Here is a 20,535-nt window from a genome sequence, read left to right as displayed (position 1 = left end):
AGAGAAAGACACACAATGATTTTTATCTGTTGAAAATTCCTTGGCTTTCTGGAACTTGGGTTTTTATTTACTTATTTCCAGGCCTAGGTTCTATATTGATATCATCTTTACTAGAGAAATTTTCATTCCTGTTCCCTTATAACACACACAGATTTCCCATAACAGATTATAATCAGAGCTGTGATTGTAAAAGACATCTAAATGGGCTGGTCATTGTCTTTAAGTGTTAAAATGCAAACAACTCCATCCCCAAGGCCACAATATGAAGAACTTACGTTCAGGTAGTACCACATCCACCCTTTTCCCATTTCTGTTCTTGCACTTACACAGGGCATATGGTAGAGAAAAAGTCAGAAGATAGTTAATGTTGAGAGTCCCTCTCTTTAGCCCTCTGATTTGCTACTTTCTCAGCTAAAGTGTGGCAAATTTTCTTTATATTAGCACAGTGCTCTCTTCCATGTCCTGGGGAAGTTTAAGATAAGGAAAGGAAGCTGATTTCCTAGTTTTAGGCTTGTGCACAGGACCACAGGATACCCTTCAGAAGAGAAAGAAAATTGTCTGTGATGATGGAGACAAAACCTGCAGTGATTTTGCTAGGCATGTTTGTGCCCCTTGTGACGCTACATCATGAGAGCTGTCAATGAAATACCACATATCAAGTATTTTTAGAGACTTTTTTCCCAGTAATGACTGATGGAATCATCCTTTATTAAAAATGCTCTCTGGACTAGGATGTTTACGGAAAGCTGTGAATTTGTAAGCTTTCAGCACTGTATTTCAAGGCTTACTGGAAATTCCTTAAACAAAACTGGAAATTTATATACATGTGGTAAAAATGAAGAGTTCATTAGGATAAAAATGCCACCTCCAAAAAAAAAAAAAACCCAGAGAAACTACCTATCATGTTTCAGATGAGGAGAGTAAGAAGATAGGGTGAAGCAAATTAAAAGTCGATGTTTCAATATATTTTTGAACCCCAAAATGTAAACTAGGTGTTGAAGTCAGTAATTCAACAGACTCCTATTGTGCTTAGAAAAACTGAGCATAGATGAAGTTATGGAAAGACATTGTTTCTTTTTTACATAAAAGTTTCCTCACTCTCCTCTAGGGTTCTTGAACCAGGAAGAATTTCTTTTTTGTCGGCAGTAACTGGCTCTTTGCTGGTTGATCTGTCTCTATTTTTAATGTCTGTCATCTCTTGCCATCTTGTTTGAAGCGTTTCATTATTAAAACAGAAAGCACTATGTATAAGAGACAGCATCCTGCCCGTAGTCCTGCAATGAGGCCAAGATAGACATTTCTAGAAAAATAAAAAAGGCAACAAAATATATTTATATTATTAAAGCCTGCCAATTCTGAGTGGAACCAAGTAAGATATCAAATACACTTTGCCAAAATCATCTAGTCTCAGCCAGGTATCGCCCTACATTTTGAGAAATAATAGACAAGCAAACAATCACGATATTTAGCCCCAGGCAGGTTCTAATCAGGTCCTATATTCCTAGCAGAAATGCCTCCTCTTTGAAGAGTGCTCCCATTCAGCAGAGTATGTTTTAGGGCTGGAACAGGAGGAGCTGCACCAGCTGGGGCTTTTTGCCAGTTGTCCCAGCCTTCCCCCAGCCCCTCACTGGCAGCACTCAGTGGTCCTGGCCACAGCTGTCCATGCACCACCAGCCATTTGGATCTCCTCTCCAAGTGGATTTTTTGAGGTGTCTTATACATTCAAAAGCAGAGAAATGAGGGATGATGAAAAGCATCTCAGTGCCACACTTAACTCCATGGTTGTTGAGTCTCCTACAAAGCCAGAGCATTGCAGTTATTCAGTGCACTAAGACTTCAATAAAGGAACTAATTCTGGTGATGTAAGGAAGTGTACTGCAATGACATATGTCACACTGGATCAAAATTATTTGGCTTATTTGGTCTATTAAGGTCATCAAAATACGGAGTTTTGGTGCTTTTATTATCGTAATCAGTCAATTAGCAGGTGTCACGAGCAAAGTATTCCTTGGTGCCCAAAGCTGCCTCAGAAACCAAATTCTCAACCCCTTACTGAAGATTTGATCTTACCTGAATGCTTTTGTGTCGTATACCCGGCAAGATCCAGATCCCCCACAGTTTTTTGTCCCCCATTTCAAGCAGGTCTCGTCTATCAAGGCACCAAAATAGATAGGAGCTGGCAGTCCTCCTGCAAAGAAAATTCTTATTACGTGACTTCGGACATTAAAATCTCCACATTTAATGTCATGGTAAAGAAATGAGGAAATGAATCTCAGTGTTTCTGAATTATGGCTGCATAAAATGAAGCTAAAGATCCAGCTCTAGCTTTGATATTCCAAGATTTGTGAAAATATTTAAGCAAGTACCTAAAGGGAGCTGAAAGGATGGAAGATTGTAGCATTATTATATCCAGCGAGGGAAATGTTAGTAATTCTATTTTATTAGAATTATACCTTCTGTTGTTTAAAGAAACAGTATAACCAACACATCCTTTTCAGTCCCAGGTGTGGCATTACATGCCATGACATATTAATATTTATGTATACCAAGGTATCTATTCAGGTATTACACAAGTTTGCCATTAAAAATGGTTGGCTAAGTGCACTTGATCAAAACGAACTAGTTAATAAGTTTATTACTTGTGTAGTACTGAAAGAATTCCTTTTAGACTGTCACAATGCCTTAAATGCCTTACTATAAACAGTAAGCTGTTTCAGGGAAAATGTGCAGTTTTGTGAAGAAAACTGTTTTATAAAAGCACAAGATTGATTCTCTGCAGCATTCAGCTAAAATATAGAGATTAGGAGACAGATCTAAATGACTACTTGGGCTTTTCTGTGTGGGGCAGACTTCAAAAATGAAAAAAACAAATGAAGATAAAGCAAGGCTTGCTAGAGGCAGGGCAGACTACATGTCCAAAGACTTGGCTGATTATTTGTTGCAGATCAACAGTAGAAATAAAATGAAAGGTTGAGTACATTATAGCTCTAAGTGAAAAATGGTCAGCAAAAGAGAACATAGGTGTCAAGGACAACCAGGTTGATCAAGCTCAGGTGATTTTGTCCATGAGTCAAAACAACCCTCAAAGTACACAGCAATTTCCTTCCTCTGCCTTATTCCTTTGTTGCATAGAAACAATTCTGAAGAGATAACCATAATATGTAATTAAGTACCAGGAAACATGTAGCAAGCACCTCCAAACATTTTGAAATGCACAGTCTGATTACAAATAAAAAATATGGAAGATTTCTCTTCTCATCTAGAGCAAGGGCATTGCACTGGCTAGCTTTGGTCTACTTCTTGACTACCTACTTGAATCCCACAAAGAAATGAAGTTTTACCTAGTATTCTACCACCTAATGTTTCAAGCCCAACGGCAAAGGATTTCAAGTCTGGGGAAACAGATCTAAAAAGGAAACAAAAGAGTACATTGTTTTGGGGAACAATAGAATAACATAGCTATAACCATCCTGTGAACATCTGCACATGCTCCACTACAAGAGTATTGTGACTTACCTAGCATAGCTCACCCAAACCATAATTGAAAGCATTTACCAAAGTTAAAATTCAGAGATAGAGCCTTCTCCCATCTACTTCAGTGGATGGATTGTCATTGAAATAAACGGGAGACTCTACAGAAACTGATCTTGGACCAATGAGAACAGATTGTAAAGACTTTTGGGAGAGAATTCATGGAAAAATTAAAGTGAACTCACTAAAACTAGGCACTCTATGTTCATAAGTTATGCTCCAAGAAGCTGTCTTGCTTTAGAAGGGACTGTGTTGTGTAGTGGTGAATGGAGGGATCAAGGGTGTGCAGATACATGCAGGTAAAACCCACCTCTGCCTCTTGCCTTTTACAGAGAGACAGTGAACATGAGTTACCTGGCTACTAAGGCACCTCATTCCTACCAGTGGAGAAACATCCTGTGTCCATCAGGTGAACCGGAAGAAGTCACAAAAAGCACAGGGGAGTACTGAGCTGGCATAGGGGCAGGAGGGACTTGATGCAGCCAGCCTGTATCCTGAGCCAGAGTTCATATATCAGAATATGGTCTTTTCAGCATTAACATGAAACGTTTCTCATTACACACATTAGTATTTTGAAAACTTTGCCCAGCAAAGTTTGCCTTGGCCATAATCCAGGCATGCGGTAAGAACAGCTGCACTTAGAAATATTGCAGATGAATCAGCAGCTTAGCTAAGAGAGTTATCTAGTCATGTGCACTGACTGCCGAAGATTGCAATTCACCTGTGAGCATGAGTGGAAAGAAACTTCCACATGAACGGCACAGAACATTGTCTTTTCTTCTGAGTATAAAATAACAGTGCTGCTTTACAACTGAAGGAATAAAAATGAAAAAATTTTCACTGCTGACATAGGTCTGGTTATACCAGGTTGACAAAAAATGGGAGTATTGGACTTCTCACAGCACAGAAAACATTCTGAGGCAACAAGGCTTAACAAAAGTGCATGTTTTTCTCCTGAGTAATGTGAACGGCATAGTCACCTTGGATATGCCTTAGCACCACAGCAGTTTTCAAGTTCATTGCTGTGTTAAAAACGTCATTGGAAGTGAAAACTAATGTTTGGGAACAGCATAAGGCCCACCCATTTCCGCAGCAATCTACTGAGTCTTAAATTGGAATTATATTGGTGGACAGGCTTTTTGCTGTGCCTCTGAACAGAGCTGGATTTCAGAGTACAGACAAAGACTCAAAGCCCCAATTTGATCAACATGCCATTCCTCACAAGAGGAAAAATAAAACAGATACTATATTCTATTTCTCTTTCCCTGAGCTTTATGGGCAAGGTAAGGTAAAGTATTTCACCTGAACATAATCATGTATGTAGGAGTGCCTCCTAAGGCTAAAATAAACGCACATGCAGTCTGTAACGCTAAAAAGTAGGGAAATGCTTTGGTACAGCTTTCTCTTTGGCATTGTCCCAAAACTGCAGAGGAATTGCCAAGTCCATGTCCTTGTCCTTCCACACAGCTGCAATTGTGAAACACCTGAAAGGAGAAAATGAGAAAAAGATTTTATTTAATCAGAATTCAGTGGCACAAAGCTATTTTACTAGCTAGATTTTTACTTCACCTAACAGGCAGGCTGTTGTTTATGCTGAAAGAACAGCCCGAATCATCTTTGCAGACTGATGGCCAAGTTCATTGGTATGCTTCAGCCACTCTGAGCTGCTCCAGAGACAGAAAGCAGCTGCAACTCTAGTTTCAGGCATGCCATAGCTAGGACAGAAGGTGCATTGTGTATGCTTAAAATGGATCAAAGATATAAAATTCAGATGTGAACTGTTATCCAGCCATTCTGCTCAAGCATCCCATGGAGTAGATGAGTAAAAATAAAAATACAGAAATGGCCCAACAATGCAATTATACATAGCTATTGTTATGTTTCTAAAACAGCATTTGGCGCTGGATTGAGAGTGGGTTGTTTCATAGTCTTTGAAGTCAGCAGGAGACATGGATTTGTAAGCTAATTCCCCTGAAGTGAAGCAAGAGAATATTGCTTGGATATATAGATATCAGCCTGAAAATATTGCTATAATCATCTATCCACCTATATACTTACCATATTCTTTCCCATCCCAGTTGATGATTTACATCCGGCAAAGCAGGCTGTCATGTAAGTGATCCCATTATCCCCACATACAGGGTCCCAATGATCCAGCTTGCAGCCACAGTCAGTGTTGCAACTGGCCATGAAGCTGGTTTTGAAGGAGGAAAGATGCTTTAAACTGGAGGAAAACAGAAATAAGTAAAAAAATTTAGTTGAATTATATAGTCAAACAAAATAACAGGGAGTAGGCAGGAAAATGTGGAGCAAGTGAAGCAATAAATATGGACACATATCTGCTACCATCCAATAGTGAAGTTGTCATATGGAAACTAAGCTAATTTAATCTAAAACAAAGCTCTCTTGAGATTTTTCCTTAAGCATAACGTTTTTATAGGTTGTTGCTGAAAAGGCACGGAACTCACAAACTCAGTATTCTTGGCTGAGAGGGAATATTTGGTATTACTTTTGCATTTGAAATTTCAATACAAGAAAAAGAAAATCATACTTAGAATCTCTTATCACCTGTAGACTGGTCGTGCTTCTTAGCAGTAGGTGTCATATCATATATGTGCTAGAAGTGTTGATATAAAACTACATGATATTCCAACAGCAAGACTTCCTTGGCGTTTTTTCACTGATCAGAGGCAGCTAGCGGCAATGAAAGTTGCATGAGCCTGAGTGAGAAGTGCTGCTTCTGTCTCAGCTGCAATAGTATCCAGTAGCAGCCCTGCACCTGGGACAGGCTTGAGCCTCATTTCTTAATCAGGTCTCATTCCTTGTTTTATATTATCATGGAGTTTCATAGCTTCCACCTTTACCAACATTTCTGTAAGAAACATCAAACTCAGGCCACAATGAACTAAACTAAGCAGATGACAATTAGCATGAAGAATTTAAAAAATGACAGCAACTCTGAGGGCATGGTAACAGGGCTCAATCTTCAGAAAGTGTTAGGAATCCACCATCTACAAATCACTCCTGCCTTGAAGTGACTCACAATATAAAGGAAAAAGTGTTCAAAATTTGCCTTTTTTTCCTCCCAACCTCTCAATCCAAAACACAACTCAAGGCGGGGCTACATTTCTCCTAAGTCTTTTAGAAGGGAAAATAACCGAAGGGTTTAGCCCTGGTTAGGCTGTTGCTCATATTCAAGCTACAAATTGTTAAATTGGTAAAACAGCACACGACTCACTTAACCAGAATAATCTTAGCACATGCTAGATACTCCAGTCTCAGCTGTCCTGGAGAAACTGCAATTGCTCTTTCAGTATTTGCTATGTTGAGGTTTCTGCTTATTTTTAATTCACTCTATAATATCAGACTTTGCCCTCAACCAGAGCTATCTCTACTGCACAAACCTCTGACATCTTTTGTGTAACTAACCTCAAAGCTGAAATGGCTATCAAGTTTGCCAAGACAACTTAGCTATTTCCCTGAAGATAGGCTCAGTTTCAAAAAACACAGGACTGAGCTTCTGTGTGAACTGAAAATCTAGCAAGCCCTGCTGGATACAGTTTAATCCTTTAAAATCCCTTGAAATTTGTTGGACCAGACTGAGCTAAATTTAAACAGTAGGCAATTGTAGCAGGCTGCTAGAATCAGCATAACATTCTCAAGAAAGCATGACCATGGTCCTGGTAAGGGAAGGGGAACATCTGTTTGGGCAGCACACACTACTGACACGACCACTTTCTGCCTCACGCAGGTCAGCAGTTCCAAATATCAAGGGATGCTGGTAACTCCCCATGCCGGCTGGTAAGTACTGATCTACAAGACGATTCCTTCTAGAGTTAAAGCCATTGGGGGACAACAAGGCAGCCACTTTCAACTCTTTTTTTTTTACATTCCACTCTCTACATGGTAGGAGGAGAACAGCTTTAAATTAAAGCTCTGAAATAGAATATAAAAATTTCAATTGCCAGTGGTCAGCTTCCTTAAATTCACTTAATTATTGATTTGCCAGAATATAGAGGTATATTGTCAATAGCCAGCAATAAAAAATTTAGAAAAAGAAATGTCCAGTTGAAAGTAAATTTGAAAAACAAAATCGAGGTATTCTGCACATTGCCAACACTAGGTATCATTTCAGCCTGACAAGGATTTTCTTGTGTGTATCATCACCAAGGGAGCAGTAAATTATATAATCACAGTCGCTCCACTGTAGCTGAAACCACATTGTTTGACAGTAGCAGATTACCTTATACAGACCAGTTTCAATAAAAATTTATTGTCTTTAAACACACATATATATTATTGGTTTTTAAGAAAAAGATATAGCAATATGCTACAGTAAATCAACAGAAAAGTCACATTTCATGATTGATCCAAATTAAAAATCAAAATGTTTCCAAGAGTAGAAAGTTTGTAGCCCAGATGAGGTTACAAACCCAGATTAGACATTGAAAGTAGAGGAATACAGGTGCTTGCACCATGTTCTGCACAAGGCAGGAAGCAACTGTGACAAATGACACAACTAAAACAAACTCAAAGGGATACAAACCCAGAGTAGGGCACTGTTAGACCGGCCACCTGAAGCACATCACAGCTGCACGTAAAGTACAAGAGGTTTAACAAATATGCTACTATAAATGTGATGCATGCAAACTTTGCCATTTCCGTTATGTGAAGTCTGAATTTCTTGATCAGAAAGCCTCCTAGAAACATCCCCAGAATTGTGACTGGTAAAAGTATCACACCTGTAAATAGAAGGCAACAAAATCGTTAAGTGCTGTCACTTGCATCGACCCTTTTTGAACAAATATGTGGTTCTAGCAGTTTCCAAAAATATCTGATACTGACCTATTTTCAGACTGATGCTTTGAGGTTCTAAGACTCTTTATTACCTTTAAGTAATTTTGCTTACTTCCTCATTTTTTTTCAAGTCATGTTATGACTTTAAAAAGCTTAGTTATTCGATATTCCCTGCATTTTGCTGTATTGATGTCTGTATGCTTACTGGTATAGGAAAATCTATACAGATGGCTGTTAGAAACTGGAGCAAATGAGATTAGTCTTAGTTCATGGTTACTTCTTCGTCTAAAGTAAAACATTAAACTTTCTGAAAGTTACAGAAAAAAACACTTCCAAAAAGAAACATGAAAGGAAGCAGCATTTGATTTTGCGTTGGATTCCATTTTGCTCTGAAAGTGAATCATGGAAAGATTTGCATTTAGGTTTAATCTGTTCATCATTTCACAAACTCCAGCCCTGATATTTACATGCTAAATAGGGAAATTTCACAAGGTTTTATTGTGAGGGGTTTGCCTTTCTCTGTGTGGTTTTTTTTGTTTGGTTGGGTTTTTGTAAAACTTTCCCTTCATCCAAAACTACATAGGAAAAAGAAAGTTATTCCCACATTTGTACCTGACTCACAGCAAAGCAGGCTGCCTTCAGATTAAAGTAGTGAAATATCAATTTTGCAATGACCTCAAATACCCTAGTTTTCTTGCCAGGTTATGAGACCACATTAATCACTGTAAGATTAATACAATTTCAGATTTCTTTTTTTGTAGAACAGTACAAAGAACTTATTTTTGCGGGAATTGACAAATAGAAAAAGAACTGTGAGCGGAATGAAATTACTCAAAATTTTACATTTTTGTTTTTACTTATAAAAATTGTGTTTGTAAACAAAACAGAAGAATGTTTATACTGAGATGTTATTCTGAAAATGAAAATCACGTCATTAGACATTTTCTAAATGTAATGTTTTTCTTTGAATTTTTACTTAGTTGCAGTTTATGTGCAGTTTTTGTTCACATAATCAGACACATTCGTAACACAAATCTCACTCTGAAAAAAACTTCAGCCAAAAAAAATCTACCCAGTTCTAATCATCTAGCTCACTAAATTAGGAATACCAGGAAAATTAACACTAAAATTAACATCCATTTTCAAAATACAGTAGGAAAATTAATAAATCACTGCATACTTTTTTAACGAAAAAAAGGTCACAGAAGCTCCTTCTAAAAAAGAAGGCAAAATAACAAAGAAAAGCTTCCTTTTTGACATTGGAATTTAAAAGGACAGTTACCTACCGATTAGAAAGATGGCTCTTGCCACTGATACATTAAATTGCTGCTCCATAAACTTTGTCTCATAGGTTATCAACCCAACAAGAGAATTGTACTGCAGAATAGTGAGGAAGATGAACACCAGGAAAATTGGATTTCCAAACAGCTTATTCAGAGCTGGGAAGAAATCTGTAATGGAGAAGTATATGCTGTACACTCTGCTAAACATAGAGAAGAGTTGTTTTGACATCTTTTACATCATAATACTAACTTTGATTTAATTATCGGCTGTGTTGCAGGCTATAATTCTTTGCCTATCAAAACATATGCTTGCTCAAGTGAGAGTTTTCCTCACTGCCAACACATGACTTAAAGGGGCATCAAGGCTGAATGTCACAGTGGATGCTCAACTGGGAATCAGAAATCCTAAAATATCTCATGTGTGACACAGGACTATTCATTAAAGGCATTAAAGCTTGCAACACTAATTCTCAAATCCTGTATAGGAGAGTGACTCTAGAGGAGCATTAAGACTCTCCGTAATGTTCCAAGTGAAAATTTTGGTGTCTAAAGCATGAGCCTTCAACAAACCACACAAGAGCCCCACACGAGGCTGATATTTGGAGAAAAAGAGCACCTGATTCAGCTAAAGGCTGGAATCTTTCCTGAGACCCTTGATTAGAGTATCTAAATCCATGAAATTAAAGTGAAGACAAAAACCTGCCTTTAGACTGTAGTCTGGCCGTTGGTATGCTTGTCTAAAACACGAGAGTTCAAAACACATACACTGTAGCCACTAAGGGGTGCACTTGCATGCATACATATAAATAAAACCCTTGGGGAAATCTAACAATGGGTAGTTGGGTCTGATGTTGCCTATAGGAGGTTAATTTAGCATCGCTGAGCTCATACACATTCGCTGAGCTATGAATCCAGTGAAAGCCCTCCAACAGCTAATGTAGTACTTAGTCCCATGTTTCCCTCCCATACATTGGCATCAGTGAAAGAGTAACCTGCCAGCTGTGGATTGGTCATTAATGAGAGATGGGATGTTATCCCCAGTCTTCCTTCATAATCATGAGATTATAGCTGCAATATGTCATATGACAACTACTGTGCTGAACTGAGAATTCCTTGTGCTCAAAGCAACAGTATGACATTTTTCCAGATGTCTGACATAAGGAAAGGATTGAAACACACCCTTAGCATGTAATTATAATACTACAAATTAAAGACAGCATTTTTGGCCATCATTTGCACTGCAGAAATGTGTTTTACTGAGGGTTGTGCAAATCCATGCTCAGTTGAGAATGAACCCATGAGAGAGAATTCACATGCAAACATTTGGGCAATAATCTTTCACCTTTTACTGCCTCTGAGAACCTTAACTGTGGCTGAGCTGGAGGGTCTGTTTTACAGTGATCTCCTTGAACAGGCAAATGACTAATCTTCAGCTTTTCATTGTCTCCTTCTTTTGGTAAGGAGTAAGGCAAAAACCAGAAAGGCAATGAAGCAATGAAGTTCACTACTCCACAGATAAGCAATCCAAGCCACCAGGCACCAACCCAGCGAGTATCCTTAGGATTTATACTGATGGCATCTATAAAATACAGAAAGACAGGAAAATAGATTAAATATCATGCAGAGCAATTAAATTTACTATAGTATCCTTATAAATATTCTTTAAAGACCAGAACAGAGGAGATTTATATTTCATAGTAAGAATTGAAACACAGCTTGTATCAAAGCAGTCCCCTGCAGTCAAAAGTAGATGTCTCCATTTAGACTCATAGTGGCATTTCCTTGCCACAATCTTCCAAAACTTTCTGTGGGAATGTGTCTTTTACCACCCATAAAGAACTCCCCTTTCTCAGTTTCCCACTGTCCCCTCCGTCTTCTGTCCTCAAACTCAGCAGTTTCTCCTTGAAGTTCCTCAAATTTTCCCTGGGATTTGAGACTTGAAAGCGATTTGAACAATGAAATGAGTTTTCATATGGATCTTTGTTGTCTACTTTTTTAAGAGAACATAAATTTTGCCAAGTATTGAAAACATCTACGAGCAAAGGCCTTCCACCATTCCCTCAATGTGGGCATGGCCTTTCATTTCCTCATTTGTTCTCAGCTGCGAAGCAAGGGTTTAACTACTGCATGCACAAGCATAAGAAGGTGCAAAATTTTTCTGCAGTGTGGGTAGGATTCTTGCATCAAGGACTATTCCAGTCACACTATAATGCTGCAGATACTAAAATGTAAATAACACCAGATTTTGAGTAGGAAAAACTGTCTAGAGAGCCCCTCTTTTTGGAGCAGTAAGCTGGGAAGTTGCTTCTCAGCATACGGGTTCCTACACGCAGCCATCTTCTCAGTTAATGCACTATCCCACTGTCTCTTACCAACATCCACAATGCCAATGTCAACCCAGAGGCTGGCACAGAAAGATCCAAGCAGGAAGCCCAGGGTTGGCCCAAACATCCCCGAGGATCTCACCAAGCCTGTAAGAGAAGGGAGGCAGCACAGGAGAGTGAGTAAAATGCTGTGCGGACAAGCACGTCTCCTCCTCTGAGGGCAAGGAAAGGAGACAGAAGAGGAGCACGGGCCATTAGAGGACATCTAATGGGACGCTTCTGAGCAGGAAGAAAATAAGCCATAAGCTGCCAAGGCACTGGCTGCCGTTTAGAAGCAGGCTCCTTCACCCACATGGGGCTGTGCTGAAGCGAGCACGGTCTCACGTGGACCCCCGCATGCATTTCATTGACAAGATTGGTGTCTTGGAAGGAAGAGGAAGAAAGGGAATAACGTTGCAATGCTTTTTATCCCTCTGAAGTGCGGAAAGAGACTCCACAACTCGGAGAGTTGTAAAGTAGGTATGTTTCTTGCAGCACTGGGTGCACGGAGGATTGCTCTGCCAGAAATGTGCACACCTGCCATAGCAGTTTTCTTGTGTTTATACAGACATACTCATAACCCCCTCCCCAAAAGGGCAGTCTCTCCCAGGAGATCATTTCCATAGGCCCTGCCTCAGGATCGACCTCAGGCTCCTCCTTGACATGCCTCCTGGTGGTCGTGGGCAGGGGTCTTTGGGATGAAGGCCGTAGGTCTTCCTCGCTGTGTGTTTTCACTTCTTCCCTAAAATTCCTGTTTTGGCTGGGCTTGCAGAGCCAAACTGTTCCCCAGCCTGGCCTGGCCTTGAATGGACACCTGGTTGTCTCCTACTTGTTATTGTTTGAAGACAAATGTTAGTTCTTCTTAGTCCTTATCTCTCCTCTTTGTCTGTTTTTCTCCCCACGGGTCACGAGTTACAACCTTGCCATCATTTATTTTGTCTCTCTTACTGGCCTTCTTTTTGGGTAGTATTTCAAAGCAGGGATTAGTATTTGATAACTTCTAACATTTCACAGAGCTATCTATTCCAGAATCTTACGTAGTCTTAGGCCTATTCTTATACCTATCCATAGAAATAATAGCTAATATACTTTTATATGGTCTTATACCTACTCCTATACCTATCCCCCATCACCTCCTCCTCCCTTCAGCTCTCCTCAGATTTCTGTAGTTGCATTGTTCAGCTTGTGGTGGTTAACTCAACATACAACTCTAATCCTGTTGGAGGTATCATAAGTCTACCTGCAACTCTATTTACAGCTTGCATGGTGTTCTGGGACTGTAGAAGTCATGACTTTTCCCTGTACTATATGTTCAGGTTCCTAGTTCAATTTTAAGTAGCAGTAGTTTATCTGATGATGTGCATATAAGAAGGAATATCTTTGCAGTTTGGAGGCATATTAGCATGACAGGGACAATAAAATTGTGTGATCATGAAGAATATTTTCAGTAGGCAACAAGGAGATACAAGTGTGCCTGTGTGTGATCAAAGTTCATTACACAGAATCTTTGTTGAGTCATTCAGCACCAGAATGAGCAAATCAGCCAACTGTTAATACCTACTTATGCAGCTGTAAAAAAAAATCAAGAAATCTAGTGATAAGTAATGACCTCTTTAAAAGCAGCTTTCAGTTTTGCTGCTCTTCTCACTGGGGCTTCCGTTTCCCACTCTCTCTGCTTATGAAGGAGATAACATGGGATCAGACAAGGTGGGATGCCCCTAGGAGAAAATGAATAAGCTGTGAAGACTAGCAGAAACCTAGGAAGGTAGGACTGCATTTTGCTGACTGGGTATGTAAATACTGCACAATTTGATTTTGGTGACCACAGCTAGCAATCAACATAAAATAAAAATGTCCTCAAAATAACACAAGCACAGGTCCTCATGTTCCCTTGCCACTTGTTTTGATCTGTTGAGTTTAGTTGTGAGGGGGTAACAGTTTCCAGAAAAGTTCAGTGAATTCTAGCAGGGAACTGCCACCTGGGAGCTGTTCAAAGTTACAGAAGGCTTAATTCTATCAGAAAAAAATGAATTCTTGACCAAATGTCTGTCAGTTCTTGCTCACATTCAACTTTATGCTCTGTAAATCCTACAGTGTTCTACTGCAGAGATTTTTCTCCGGTTGGTTTTACAAGCTCTCTTCTAACTATAGTGATTACTCAGCTTATGACAAAGGGTTTCTGTAATAAATTCTTACAGCATATTTTAACCATATAATTTTTCATCTTTGCTTCATTGCTCCAATTGCATATTGCTTTTCTTTAGTTCTCTCATTTTACTTCATTGGAAGATCTGGCCTTTTAGACTAAATTCTGATGCTTCCAAAATTACCAACTTCGGTAGAGTCAGGATTTTGACACTAGAAGCCAGGAATTAACTCTTTATGTTTATTTATCAGTGAGTCTAAAGCAGAACTTACTACTCAGAACTATGCAAGCTCATCTCCAAAGTTCAAATTCTCAGTGGCAAATTTCTAAAACAAAAAGATAAAACCCAGCACATCTGTAACAATGGCTTTGTATATTGTAGGCAGCATATTTCTTTAAGATACCATAAGCTATCAGATAAACTAAGAAATATATGTGCAATAATTTTGGATATGCATAGTTTTTAAATTAGATTTCATATCCTTTAAATTCAATAACTTCACTAAGATAATATTCACGTATTGTGATAAAACCAAACCAAATAAGTTCATGGTGTTATTTTCTTAGCATATTTTTGCTTTGTAATATTTATACTTTGTAATTAACAGACAGACTAAACCACGAAGAGTAAATCATGCAGACTTACCAGTTAATCAGCTACTGCATGTTGACATAGCTCAGCCAAACCCTTGTATTGACAAGTAATTTAGCATGTAACAGATACTTAAAATTTACAACATACTTTGGCTTCAGATATGTTTCTATTGAAGCCATGGGTTCAATAGATGAAAGATTATATGCTAGTGCTGAACTCAATGATGAAATTTCATTCATTCAAAGCCTCTGCTTTGGTGATAAATCCATGGAAGTGAAGTACTTATTAAATATCATTGATTGTCTATTACTGATCTTAGATGATAAGTCTAATGGCTTTAAATAACCGTGTCAACATTCAGTTTCAAGTAAGATAAGATAAGAAATTAATCTTATAAAATTGGTTACTGAAAATTTATTAGTACAGGTGAAACCCTTATACGTATGTTGGCAACTCTTCTATGGGCGCCTAAACAGAACTGAAACATCTGAAGACCATAAAATATCTGAAAAAATTAGACGCCTAGCGTGTGGGAGTATTTATGAAATAACCTCTCAGTCAGAGCAGTGGGCCTCAAAGGTGACTCCAGAGGCTTCCCCTCAGAACAAAGCAAACCACTGAGATCTTGGTATTCCTGTTTCTTGACAAATGTTAATTGCATTTAGACACCAGAGGGTCAGATCATTATACCTTACAGTCATACTGTGTAGTGACTCTACACGGAGGAGCTTTTCAGGACTGTATATGATGCACAGTGCAGTGTACCACCTCAGGACAATGTTGATGGCCTGGTGGAACTACACAAATTAAAAAGATTCTGTAAAACTCAGTTTGAAAACTATAGCATTTCCTGGGTGAAAAAAATCAATTTCTTATCTCGCAGAGTTCTACAGAAAAGCTACGATCTACTAAATTCTGTAAAACAGCTTAACAAAAAAAAATGCTGTTTTTTTCCTTCTCAGTTCCTTCTTGTGGCAACTCTGGTTTTATTGCTGTAAATTATCATTAGCACCACAACTCTGCCAAAAAGATTTTAATGCATTCTATTGACATTTAATAATGTATTCCATTGACACTTAATAAAAATCTGTCTCTGCCTCAAAATAACTTATGTTCTTATTCAACAAAACATCTAAGGTCAAGAGAAAAAGAAGAGACAGGAAGGTGAAACTTCTTGCTCAGGGTCAAATAATGAGATCAGTGGTCAAAATTCATCAGCAAGGCTTGACTGACTTTTTTATTATAGGACTTTTTTTATTTTACAGAAAAACTGCTCATAAATTGATTCAGTCAACTGATAAAAATATCAAATATGGAAAAGAATCAACGTTGGTCAAGGAAAGGAATTCCAGCTCTATGAAAAAGACTATTTCAGCATTCACCTTTTTTTTCAAATTGGTCCAGTCCATCAAAATGGAATAAGAGACTGGAAATTGCTATTTAGAATATTAAAATGAAATATTTTAATACTCTGTAAATACTTTATTTCACTTGCACGCCCAAACAAATTTTCATTTTGTTTGAATCCATACTATTCTCTGTGTCTACTTTACATTTTTAATCTCACTTCTCTAGTAGTCCCCAACCTGGTGCAATCTCTCCTAGATTAGATTCTGACAAGAAAATATTCCAGCTGAACTTTTAAAAATACCTTTAATCAGAAGCTCAGAGGAAATTACAAATATTTTGGATAACTGCTGAGTGGAACTTTTGTTTTTGTCAGCTCCCTTCACAATACTTTTGTCAACCTGCAGATTTCCTCATCCCCAAATGAAGACATTTGCAATAGCATTACCTTGTAGCATTACATACTGAGCTCTTCCTGAAACTGTCTCACTATATGACCAGCTCAACTTCACTAAGTTTACTTCAAACAGCAGTTTTGACCTCCTTCAGCCACAGAAACACTCCAGGCTATTAAATAAGTTTGGCAATAAATTAATTAGCTTGGGTGTAAGCCTTTCTGTCTTGGGCAACAGGCTATCTTCCACCAAAACAACAACAAAATCCCAATTACAAGGAAATTGTTACAGCACCCTGGCAGGGGTTTGGTTTTTCCTTTGGCAACTAGTGACTTAAAAAGCTTTCATTAAGAAGCGTGCTGCGTGTAAGATTCAAAAAGTCAGATAAAAGCTTCTGAAACATGTTTACATTACTGTGATTACATTACTGATTCTTACATTAAAGATCATTCTCTTATCTGTGAAACAGCGATTAGGAAGAATTTTATCTGTGCTGTGAATTTTATCTGAAGCTGAAGAATTTTATCTGAAGCTGAATAGTTTTATCTGAAGCTGTGGTACTGAAGACGATATGTCAGATAAGAGATACGGCTTCTCAATTTGGAGAACTGAGCATTTGACTATGCTTCTCTTCATCACAGAGAAAACTGGCACGTGTAGCAGAAGCCATTTGAGTAAAGCAAAAGGAGCATCTGGGAAATATCCTTCGAAAATAAACATGAGTTCTCTTTTGCATTGCTTTTTTGTCTCGGTACAACTAAAAATTATCCAGAATAGAGCAGACTGTAGTTTTTTTGATGAGTATTTGCTTTGCTACAGAAATGTTAAAGAAAGAATGTTTAGCATAAAAATCACTTATTTGCATATTACCTATGTAAAATGCTGAGTTTTCTTCTTTAGAAAAATCATCAATATATGAAACCCCCAGTGGCATAACTGGTGCTTCCCCAATTCCACGTAAAAGGTTCCCCATCAATACAAAGAGCCACAGATAGGAATTTGTTGTTTTCTCACATCCTGCAGGCCATAAACATTTACATTTCTGTGAACATAATTCTGACCATATTTTATTGCAACAGAAAAATAATATAAATATGGGTTTTTACAATCATTATAGGGTTGGGTTTTATGTATCATGATTTCTAACAGGGGTTTTACTGCTTTGCAGTAAAAGAGAGTGTGTAAGAAGGGAAACTAGCATCAGAGCTTTTACTTACCAAAGTTTTTCATTGCACTGGGTGTTTCTGTAGCATCTGTGTCTGGATGGCCCTCAGACCATGCTGGGGAGCAAGCTGATACGCTTGTAGAGGAGTTGTCCACAGTAACAGTTATCCTTTCATAATTATAACTGGAAAACAACTATGTAAAATACAACTGACACACGAAAATCTGCTTTGCAGGAAATGTCTTTGAGCCTTGTGTTCATAAATGCTCATTCTTGTTAAGCAAAGCAGAGGGGCAATCCATTTTCAGTGCTTTCACTTAAAAAAACATAGGTATCTTCATATTCTTTTCAAAATGTCCTGACCATTCCAACCCCCAAATTTTTTTAAGCTAAAGAGCAAAAAAGCTGCTGCCAGGACTTAAGACATCATTCTTTAGACTGAAGGACAGAGGCAGAGCCCATCCACATCCGTCTGTGCTGATGTTTTTCCATACTGGTACCAGTTTCTTACCTATGTGAAGAGATTTCTGTGCTAGTTTAAAATTAGCTAGATAAGAATCTAGTAGTAAACTATCTGTGTCTATAAAGAGATTAACACAGGATGCAAAACACATGTCATTTTGTCTGTATTTAGGCAGCGAGCTACTACAGCAAATCTGCTGAGAAAATTGAAGCCAGCTTGAGTACGTTTATGCTACATTGGGATAAATGGAGAGCAGATATTCCCTCTGATTGTGCAATCAAGCAGTAACCTTTAATATTGTGATGAATGACAGTGAGGTCCCACGGTCACTGGGTTTTGCTCAGTGTTGTGGAGAACGGGTTATCTTCAGAACTTGGCTGTGAGATTGAGATCAGAGATTTCCATTGCTCTGCTTCTGGCCTGTGTTGTCCCCTGCAGTGCAAGTTCCCAAGCAGAGCAGTGGCTGCAGCCACTTTTCATATCATGATCCCCAGATTTCATTCTTTTAATACCCTCCTTATCACAGGTATTGGTCTTTGAACTAAAGACTCACAAATAAATTTTAATTTCTGAGGGCCAGAGAGGGTTTACTTTCAACTACTATTAGTAAGGATGCTGAAAGATTGGAGAGGTATGAACTGCTTCTGACAGCCATGTAAGCACTAAAGCTTAGATGTGAAGGGGTAGTTAGATGTTTAATTTTCCCTGAGTTCAGTGGAGATCGAATTCTTCATAATTGTTAAGAGCATATCATGAATAGCCACCATGAAAAAGAAAACTCTTCCATCAAGAACTCACTACAGCTCATGTAAGTATGAAAAACAGAAGAGCTAAAATAAAAAATGTATCTATATTTATCCATCCCAAGTGAAAAATTCAACTCACTTTATCCTTATTTATGTATATGTCTTACTTACCTGTAGAAAGAGGAAAGCTTTCAGAGAGGAAATCGGCAAGTCAATACTAAAAAACTCACCTATTAAAACCCTCCTGTTATCTGGAAGAAACTACTATTGCCAAGGTTTTAACTTGGGTGTATGATTAAAAAAACACGTCATATAGTCAAGTTAGCGCACAATGTGAAAACTCTTCATATTTACCGTCCCATTAGAAACTGAGGCACCACTGACAAAAATGCTCCTAAGGACATGATGAGACATCCTACAGCAATTACTTTTGGTCGATGAACTCTTGGTCCAAGGTAGCTCACCAACACCATTACCATTAAGTTACCTGCATCAACAGGAGAGAGAACCAGTTAAATTACAAAAAGATATTTTTTAAGGGTAAAATGTATTAAGAAGCGGTATTTATCCACTTTCAAATAAAGTACACATACCTATCTCAAAGCTGCCATCAATAATGCCAACAATTGATGATGAGATTTCAAATCTCCTTTCAATTTGACTGGACATGCTCTTCATGTAGCTTCCAGAAAATCCTTTGGCAAAAAAGGAAAAAGCTAGAGCTGCAAGAAATATCTGAAGAGAGAAAAATAATTGAGTTTGCAAAGAGACAATTTTTTCTTCGTGGCTGGATGCCTAAGCACCCTACTCAAGAAACACAGAAATCAAATGCTTTGTGTTCTAATCCTCTGTGAAGAGATTCTTCTTATTGTTTTCATTATAATAGAAGATTTTACTTTCTTTTTCAGTATGGCCTCCAAAGCCTCTTCTACTGCAAAGAAAAATAAAGTTGACATTGTCTGTGTGCACCTTCTTCCTTTTTACCACATACTGTTTTAGCTGTTTCATTCCTTAGGAAAAACTTGTAGCATATAGTTGTTCATTACTGGTACTATTATTATGGCATGTCTTATTACTCCTACTTCTCCTGTTCTAAAAACCACAGACATAAAGACATAGCTGCAACTATCACTATGACAATAGCATACCTCTAAATTACCCGTTAGTAAAATGTGGCCTCACTTTTTAACAGCTGAACACATTTATTGATTTCTATGTGCTTGGAATCACAACCAAGAGTGTTGTTTCCAACACACATAGTGTCAAACAGTGTTATACAGAACTACCTGAATTTTGGTAGAAATTCAAATTGTAATTTTCAATATTCCAGAGAAAATATGTGGTGAGGGCTCCTCTCCATACCTTTAACTTTGAACAATTATGGCACATGCTCTTGGCTGGAACTGCACTGCCATCACTGTCCTGGAAGAGTGACTTGTCTTTAAGTTGGCCAGTGGTGACTGGGCTGTCCATGGTTTTCTTCCTCCAGATCAGATATGTAGGTTTTCCTGTTCGGAAAATATCACTATGATTAACCATTATTTGCATAAGAATAAAGATTCCAATGTTTTTCAGACATGCTAGATGGTGAGATACTACTTGAGATGTCTACACATTGACACCTTTTTTCAGCAAGGATGTTAAAGAGTGTTGAAAGTGTCATTGAATTAGTTAAGGATTGGTGCACCTGCTTTGTGAAATCTG

General features: G+C 38.2%; 1 protein-coding gene across 1 annotated transcript; it reads right to left on the bottom strand.

Annotated features, from left to right (window-relative positions):
- Positions 1-1,078: 1,078 nt before the first annotated feature.
- On the bottom strand, positions 1,079-20,304 carry LOC104374183 (solute carrier organic anion transporter family member 1C1). The gene is given in 15 exon segments (XM_009980235.2): positions 1,079-1,200; positions 1,203-1,300; positions 2,071-2,188; positions 3,342-3,406; positions 4,834-5,015; positions 5,590-5,755; positions 8,078-8,273; positions 9,615-9,779; positions 10,954-11,190; positions 11,984-12,082; positions 17,328-17,474; positions 17,675-17,805; positions 19,186-19,318; positions 19,425-19,566; positions 20,194-20,304. Coding segments are annotated over 15 exon segments (2,112 nt in total).
- Positions 20,305-20,535: the final 231 nt, after the last annotated feature.

The sequence above is a fragment of the Tauraco erythrolophus genome, chromosome 4 (genome assembly GCF_009769465.1).
Source record: "Tauraco erythrolophus isolate bTauEry1 chromosome 4, bTauEry1.pri, whole genome shotgun sequence".
NCBI classification, from domain to species: domain Eukaryota; kingdom Metazoa; phylum Chordata; class Aves; order Musophagiformes; family Musophagidae; genus Tauraco; species Tauraco erythrolophus.
This window is presented reverse-complemented; position numbering and strand designations above follow the sequence as displayed.